An 8,894-nucleotide genomic window follows, 5' to 3' on the forward strand; every position below is an offset into this window, starting at 1 on the left:
TAGTATCCGACAATAACGTGAGCTACGATGACGGGCTTCAAAACCACTTCCATCTGTGGTCCCATTGACTCTACTTGCAAAGATGCCTTCGTTGCCAACATGATCGGCCACAAGCCGCAACCAGGTGTGGCGTCCCTGGCCTCCAGGAACTTCAACCAGATTTATTGGGCTTGGTACAAGAACAAGCGGAATGTTAATCATAGTAGGATTAATCGAATGTTCCAGGCTTTGTCCTCTTCCCTCTCCTACAATTGTCCTCTCCTGCTTGCCGATGACAAGGGGCCTGGGAGACCGTGGTCCTGCAAGTTTAAGAATTTTCGGATTTCTTTGCCCAAATTTTTTGAGGTCGTGCAAAAGGCGTGGAGTGTGTATGTGCCCAACAAAGATTCATATTTTATCTTGCATCATAAGCTCAACAAAGTCGTGTTTCGGCTCACCAAGAGGAGTAAAAACCTCTTCTCCAGGGCCATGACTCATTTCCATGCGACCCTTCTTGTGATACTTCGACTCAACATTGCGCGGGAATTGTGGATCCTCTCCTCTGAGGAGCTTGATCTCTGTGCTAGGCTCAGACAAAGGGTGATTAGTTTGGTCGTGCTTCAAAGGCCTAGGAAGAGCCAATGTTCTAGGATTGCAAAATCTTAAAGATGGTGATGCAAACACAAACTTTTTTCACCGCCACATCAATGCTCGGAGTAGGAAAAACCACACCCATCAGGTCAATCATCCACACGGATGGGTAACCGAGCATGGGAAAAATGAGAACATCATACATGACCATTTCTCTGAGGTCATGGGGAAAGGTGACAAGAGCAACTTTAACTTTAATTGGGATGAGCTTAACTTACAACTTCTTGAATTGCATGTCCTTGATGTTGCTATCAGAGTAGAGGAGGTTTGGGAGGCCATTAAGGAGATGCCAACTGACAAGGCTCCCAGTCCGGACGGATTCCCATGCATCTTTTTTAAGAAGTGTTGGGGAGCCATCAAACACTATGGATGAGGCAAATCAAAACTAGATCCATGGTCACTAGCACCTATAACATATTTTTATAGAAGGATCCCATCTCGATGAGGCGTCAGAAATTCACTCCGGACGGGAGTAGAACCCTGAGTGCAGGGTGCGCCTCTGCGACCCTTGCCATTAGGCTACTTCCTAGTTACAAATTTTTTGCCTCCGTTTTCAAAAAAAAAAAAATACTATCTGATTTTTTGTTACATGAAAAAAACTATTCATTAACAGGGAGGTCATTTACAATTTTTGATGAAATGGCCAGCAGAACTGCAGAAGACAGGGTTTGTGATTATATTCTAAATAAAGAAGATAACATGGTCAGCAGTTGCCGCCTATATTCCCCCGAGAGTCCGGGTTTATGTGTAGAACACACGTAGGCTCCACTACCAGCCGTGCTACCGTAGAATTCTCTTGCAATATCCATCTTATGGAATGGTTTAGTAATTAATTGCAAACCACTTCCTTGGAGGTTTTGTATTTTGCTAGCTTCTAGAAACGCTACTACTGGCAATCCTCAAGCGGTCATTTGCCTAGTGGTTTACGCGATCTAGTTCTGAAAGGAAATGCATCGCACTCAGTTCTGGTCTAGTAGATTGGGAAACTCTTCCAAAAGAAACAAGGTTCATTACATTGTGTAGAACTGCATCCAGAACACCGTTTCTAGTTTTGCTTTTGGCACAGCTGTGGAGCTAGACATGGAGTAATTGTAGTTTGACCATTAAACCACCTCGCCGCACACGTGGCCACCAGCCTCACCCTAATCGCCAATATAAACCCCCCATTGCCAAGCAACTCCACCATAATCATCCTAATCATCCAAGGCTCGGAGCTCCCGACGGCGACCTTCGCCGTTCCATTCTCTGCCCATTGATCAACCGGTGCAGTGAAACCCATGGCTGCCCGCCTGCACCGTTTCCTCCTCCTCACCGTGCTCCTCCTGCTGATAGGCGGCGCCTCCTCAGCAGGCGACGTCGTCGCGGCGGGAAACGGTAAGGTGCGTATGGAGCTCTACTACGAGTCGCTGTGCCCCGACTCAGTGCAGTTCATGGTGGACAGCCTCGCCAGAGTCTTGAAAGACGGACTCCTCGACGCCGTGGACCTAACCCTCGTTCCCTACGGCAACGCCAAGGTTGGCGCGCATGGCGCCATCAGATGTCAGGTGCGCCATCGATCGGTTCCTCTCCCTTCTCCCTTTGGCTACATATAGATGTTATTGGGTTTGTGGTTTCTGACTCTTGAGGTGGATGGTGCATGGTGCTGATGATCATCATAACGTTGGGATACTGGCCTGTTGCAGCATGGTCCGGATGAATGCCTCCTGAACACCGTGGAGGCTTGCGCCATCGACGCCTGGCCGAACGTGGTAATTCATTCGCGTCTCATCGTCGTCTCTCCTGTCTCCTCACAGCTTCACGCCCGGATATGATACTGATAGGTAGCTGTCGTTGGTTGCAGACTGTGCATTTCGGTTTCATCAACTGCGTGGAGGAGCTGGCGATGGAGTACAAGCACCGGGACTGGCAGTCGTGCTTCCATAAACAAGGGCTTCACCCCAAGCCTGTCATGGAGTGCTACAAGAGTGAGCATGGCCACAAGGTCCGTTCCTTTGCATCTGATTTTTATCAGTCACATACTCCTCCCCATCTCAAAATAAGTGACTCAACTTTGTACTATCTTAGTACAAAGTTAGTATAAAGTTGAGTCACTTATTTCAAGACAAAAGGGAGTACATTTTATAGCTAGATTGCTAAACATGGCGTTGGCCCTTTGTTTGCTCCATCCAGCTTTCACTCAAGTACGGGAGACAGACAGATGCGCTCGTGCCTCGACACACTTCCGTTCCATGGGTGGTAGTTGATGGCAAGCCGCTGTATGATGTAAGCAACAACGACCCTTCTCAAGTTTTAAATCCAGCTTATGCACACACTACTTCTTGAATTATGATGAGATTGTTCGTTTCAGGACTTCGGGGACTTCGTAGCTTACATCTGCAAGGCGTACAAGGGACATCCTCCCAAGATTTGCTGAAACTCGGGCCGCCATTATGCAACCGTACAACAGGTGGCTGTGTCACGCAATGGCATCAGTAACAACTCCGTCGATTTCGAGCTCGATGAAGGCGTCGACGGCACGATTAAGATGCTGCGGGTTGATAACAATTGATAAATTATGTTTCCTTTCAGGTCCCATTCATAGCGTGAACATATTACAGTTTCATCCTTCTGCCCGGGTTAATTATGGAGATGTATTTCATCCGATAATAAAGTGAGCTATGTAATGCTGGTACCTGACCTGTTTCGTTGATGGGAAAGTCATTTGACGCATTTTACAAATCTTACACACACTTTCCAACCTACTAAACCTCCACGCCCTCAATTTTAGAGTATAGTCCCATCACACCATATACTTTTCATCCCACAACCCTTGGCGGAGTCTAGATTTGGTTCCTTAGCTCTCAAACCGGAACTTGCACCCCAACTATCGAAATTGGACCAAGTTCATTCCTGGTCTCGGCTTTGAACAGTTTTGGTGCTGACTCACCCAGGTTTTGACCAAATACGTGTATATTTTTTCAAATTGGTGATTTTTTTAAAATTCATGCACTTTTTTCAAATATGTGCACTTCTTCAGTAAAAAAAATACAAATTCACATACTTTTTGAGATCACCTACTTTTTTCATAGAAATACAAAATAATCCTCAAATCCGCCTAGTTTTTCCAAGTTCGTGTACTACTTTCAAATTCGTGTACTTTTTGAAATTTGTGAAATTTTGTAGAAAATACGTGGATTTTTAAAAAGCACATGAACTTGAAAATGGTATTCAGATCTAAAAAATAAATTAATTTGAAGAAAGTATGCGAATTTAAGTCAAAACACTGTCAAAACTAGCGGAAGTCACACCAAAACTAGTCAAAACCATGTCCACGGAAGAACCTTGTTCGGTTTTAGTAGCTCGGATTCAAGTTGTCCAGTTTGGGCGTGAAGGGACCAAATCTAGGCTCCTCCAAGAGTTGAGGGATGAAAATATACTTTCTCTACGTTGTAATATGTAACAAGCAACACATAACTCTAGCAACTCCACACTTTATTATCATCATAAATTTTTTATATCTTTTTAGAATCTTCGAAAAAATAAAGCTGGGTGGATCACCATCCCAAGAAAAAGAATTATTTATATCAAAGCTGTATCTAGCAAGTTTAGTACCATATTGTATACTTCCCTACAATAACTCAAAGTGAAATCATCAATTCCGTAAACTTATTTTTTTGAACCATGCAAGAGGACTGCATGTTTATTCATAGATAGAAGAAGGGTACATGACCAAACCCAAGTCCATTCCAACAACCAAGAACAAGGGAAAGAAAACTACAATAGGGTATTCAAAGAGAATAATCTACAACTGGAGGGAGTTTGATCTTGAAGTTGCTCCTCGTCCTCCATCACTTAGTCTTGTCCTTGATTTGGTCTAGAACCTGCCGAATTGGAGTCTTAATTTTGTTCAAGACCCTTGTCCAGCTTTCTTTGCAGATTGACCAAATGACCAAGATAACTAGGAAGGTAAATGTTATATTTTGATCTCCCTCGAACCGCTGCCCCATAATTTTCCCATGAGTGTGTGAAAATCTCTCTGAAGGATGGGTGGGAGTCATGTAGTTTGCCCCTAGAAAGAATATGACTCCAAATGATGTTGGACATGGCACACTTCATGAAAAGGTGATTAACACTTTCCTAAGTTAAAATATAAAGGTTGTAGCGCAAATTACGTTGCGGATGATGTCTAGCCAGGCGATCGCCAGTCCATTTGCAAGCCCTGGCCATCGACCAGATCTAAAATTTGCATCGAAGGGGAGCTCATGTTTTCCAAGTTGGTTGCACAACAGACCATAAAATACTCGTGGCATAAAATGCCTTGTATGCGGATTTGGTGGTGAAACAACCTAAGGGGTCCCAAGAACATGTCCATTCATCTCTTCTTTTTGGATCAAGAGTGAAACCGTTGATGATTTCTCATAAAATGAACACCTGCAAAATATGTGTCCAAATATTAGCCTTTTATGTCTCGAGTCCATCTTCCATCCAGCCAGGACTTCGACAATTATTCACCTTTCTTTGGTGACTCGTCAATATTTTGATAAAACTTGAACGCAATACATTTGTGGCAACATTGAAAATGTGCATCTCTTTCTCATCCATAGGATTTTTCTAGGTTGCTCCATCCTCTTCCATTGGAATCCCTAAGGCTCCAAGCCCATTTCACATTCATCAAGCAAATCACAACGTTCACGTCAATGAGGCCCAAGCCCCCTTTCTCCTTTGGCCGGCACACCATCTTCCAATTGACCAAAGAATGCTCGCCTTGGACACCATATGTACCCTTCCAATGAAACGCTCTCCTAATTTTGTTGATTGATTTAAAGATCCAAGGAGAGGGGGGGAGTCAAGAGATAGGAGATGTAACATATGAATTGCCTATAAAACATATTGTACACAGACTAAACGACCACTCTAAAACAATAATCCAGTCCTCCATAATGGGAGCATCCCTCTATTTTTGTCAATTAACCAGTGACGATCATGTTTCCAAATCTTTGAACTCCTTGAATAGATCAATTCTTCTTGAATAGATCTTCATTGGATAGATATTCATTGCAAACAGTTGGGGAGGTAGACCAAGATATTTTATAGGAAGATTTATGACCTCACAATGAATCAACTCTCCAAACTCCATGAATATATCTTCATTGCAAAGAGTTGGAGATATGGAACTCTTGCCCATGTTACAGTGGAGGCCGTAGTTCCTTCATAGGGCAAATAGGTGTCTTTCCACCATGTTCTCTTGAGATGAGACCTAGAGGAATAGTACGACGCAATCAATATAAATTGAGACACTTTATGGTATAGAGTGCTCACCTATAAAGGCTTCAAGGAAGTTGCATGCTTGTACTTTGGGGAGGATGGAGTTGAAAGCAGCATAACAATCCTTATCCATCGTCTATGCCTAAAACCTTTCTATTTCAACACCTTGAGTAAAAATTGTGATGTGAGGGAATTGAATGCTTTGGCTATGTCTAGCTTGAGTAAAATGTGATTGCATCTATTTACCTTAAGCAACTTAGTTGAGTCCCGGACAAGCTTGAAGTTTCATCAAGAGATTGACCCCTAAGAAAATCCCCCTAATTTCCCCCAATAATAATCGGTAAAAACCATGGCAAGCCTTCTACAAATAACATTGGAAACCATTTTGGTCAGACTATGCACAGAGTTTCTAGGTCTGAAACCATTAGATTCACATGACCCATGTTTCTTAGGAAGTAAGACCATATGCGCCCCATTTATGTTTTCAGACGCCCATCCATCTAATTTGTACAAACTATTGAAGGCCTATAGCATATCCTCCTTGATAAATTCAATCATTTTTGTAAAATTCAATCGTGTAAACGTGCGGGCCGTGTGCTTTATCTTTGGGCATGTTGTTAGTTGCCTTTGAGATTTATTATCCATGAGGGGGATCTCCAAATGTGCCATATCAAGTGTGGGACTCTCAAGGAAAACATGATCAATAGGGTGCTGACGAACAATTGGAACTCCCAGCTACTTCGGAAGTATTCATATAGCGTGTGTTAAATTTCCTCATGTGTGGTGATGAAGTTATATCCTTATTTGAGCTTTCCGATTAATTCCCCCCTCCTATGATTGGGTTGTATTGCAAATATTTCATGTTGGTGTCACCTACTTTGACCTGAGTTATCTACACTTGGTGTTGCCACAAAGCTATTGGATGAGATGATGACAAATTATTCTCAATGGCACACCGAGAGAGCTCCAACAGGTAGGAAGGTAAACTCAGTTGAGGAGATCTCCTCCCTTAATGGTAAGGTTGACTTGATCATGACGTTACCTACTAAGAAAGCTCCTATTGATCCTCATGATGTTCCTTTAAATTCTTTGGTTGCTCAAGAAAGAGAGCAAGTTGATGTTAATTTTATCTCTAGGAACAACTTCAATAATAATGCCTATAGGAGTAATTTTCGTAGCAATCCTAGACCGTTTCCATCCAACAACTATGGGAACAAAAAATTTTATCCTAGCACCAAAAACTCCACTACTGAATTAGAGATCATGCTTAAAGACTTTATCATTTCTCAAAAAGCCTTCAACAAGAATGTAGAAGAGAAACTAGAAAAATTAGATAGTCTCTCTTTGAAGGTGGACAACATAGCTCATGATGCAGAGATGCTTAAAATTAGAACTTTCCCACTTGAGGAAAGGAGCACCACACCCATGAATGCTATCCAAGTCCAAATTAATGAGAACATAAGAATGCTAGCCTAACTTAAGGATAGATGGGCTAGAGAAAAAGAAGAGGAAGAGAGAATTAGGAGCCTTCCTACACACACTACCATTGCTACTATACAAGTTGTTGAGGATCTCAAAACTTTTAGCACCCATCGCACTCCTAGTCCCAATGGACCTATTAATGGTGATGCTAATACCTCAACTATAGGACAAGAAGGTCCTTTGAATTGAGAGACTACTAAAAGAATGAGCTTAGATGACATCACTAACACTTTAATTAATGGTAGTAATCTTGATTTTGACAATTGTAGTCTTTCCGAAGTCATCACCTTTTTACAAAGAATGGCTAAAGACCCCCACACTAGTACACTCAATATTGCCTTCACCGAGCATATTACCATTGCTCTTATCAAAGCTAGGGAGGAGAAGCTCAAGCTAGAGACTTCTATTCCTAGGAAACTAGAAGATGGTTGGGATCCTATGGTCAAGATTAAATTGAATAATATCTCTTGCTTTTCATTGTGTGATCTTGGAGCTAGTGCTTCCGTTATGCCCAAAATAATGTATGGTATGCTTGATTTGAAACCTTATGATCCATGTTCTTTTGGTGTTCGTCTTGTTGACTCTTCCATAAAGAAACCTTTAGGGTGAATTGATAATGTTCTTATTATTGTCAATGCTAATTATGTGCCCGTTGATTTTCTTATTATGCACATTGAATGTGATCCTTCATGTCCAATTATTTTGGGACATCCTTTTCTCCGCACGGTTGGTGCTATCATTGACATGAAAGAGGGAATCATTAAATTCGAATTTCCCCTAAAAAAGGGAATGGAACACTTTGTTGGGGAACGTTGCATGGGAAACAAAACTTTTCCTATGCACACGAAGACCTATCATGGTGATGTCCATCTACGAGAGGAGATTTGGATCTACGTACCCTTGATCGCACAGCAGGAAGCGTTAAGAAACACGGTTGATGTAGTGGAACGTCTTCACGTCCCTCGATCAGCCCCACAAACCGACCCACGATCCGTCCCACGAGCCGTCCCGCGATCCGTCCCACAAACCGTCTCGCGATCCGTCGCACGAACCGTCTTGCGATCCATCCCACGATCCGTTCTGATCTAGTGCCGAACGGATGGTACCTCCACGTTCAGCACACGTCCAGCTCGACGATGATCTCAGCCTTCTTGATCCAGCAAGCAAGATGGAGAAGTAGATGAGTTCTCCGGCAGCGTGACGGCGCTCCGGTGGTGGTGACGATCTAATCTTGCAGGGCTCCGCCCGAGTTCCGCTGAAATACGATCTAGAGGAAGAACTATGGTGTCTAGATCTGAGTTGCACGTGGAAAAAGTTGTCTCAAATCAGCCCTAAATCACCACTATATATAGGAGGGAGGGGGAGGAGGCTTTCCTTGAGGGCCAAGCCCTCAAAGGTGCGTCGGCCAAGGGAGAGGAGGAGTCCTACTCCAATCGTAGTCCAACTAGGATTGGAAAGTGGAGTCCTTCTCTTCCTTCCCACCTCTCTTTTTTTTTCTCCTTTTTCTTTGGTTTTTATTTCTTGGCACCAATGCCCTC

General features: G+C 43.0%; 1 protein-coding gene across 1 annotated transcript; it reads left to right on the plus strand.

Annotated features, from left to right (window-relative positions):
- Positions 1–1,806: 1,806 nt before the first annotated feature.
- On the plus strand, positions 1,807–3,301 carry LOC123446593 (gamma-interferon-responsive lysosomal thiol protein-like). The gene is made up of 5 exons (XM_045123169.1): positions 1,807–2,174; positions 2,313–2,378; positions 2,471–2,611; positions 2,800–2,892; positions 2,978–3,301. Exons 1-5 carry the CDS (start codon positions 1,908–1,910, stop codon positions 3,041–3,043), a joined length of 633 nt encoding a protein of 210 aa, XP_044979104.1. The 5' UTR covers positions 1,807–1,907; the 3' UTR covers positions 3,044–3,301.
- Positions 3,302–8,894: the final 5,593 nt, after the last annotated feature.

This window comes from Hordeum vulgare, chromosome 4H, assembly GCF_904849725.1.
Source record: "Hordeum vulgare subsp. vulgare chromosome 4H, MorexV3_pseudomolecules_assembly, whole genome shotgun sequence".
NCBI lineage: Eukaryota > Viridiplantae > Streptophyta > Magnoliopsida > Poales > Poaceae > Hordeum > Hordeum vulgare.

Excerpts from the sequence above, each read along its gene's own strand:
- LOC123446593 (XM_045123169.1), top strand. The coding sequence starts at position 1,908 with ATGGCTGCCCGCCTGCACCGTTTCCTCCTCCTCACCGTGCTCCTCCTG. Across the intron at positions 2,379-2,470 it reads TCGACGCCTGGCCGAACGTG|ACTGTGCATTTCGGTTTCAT; the intron begins GTAATTCATTCG and ends CGTTGGTTGCAG. Across the intron at positions 2,612-2,799 it reads AGAGTGAGCATGGCCACAAG|CTTTCACTCAAGTACGGGAG; the intron begins GTCCGTTCCTTT and ends TGCTCCATCCAG.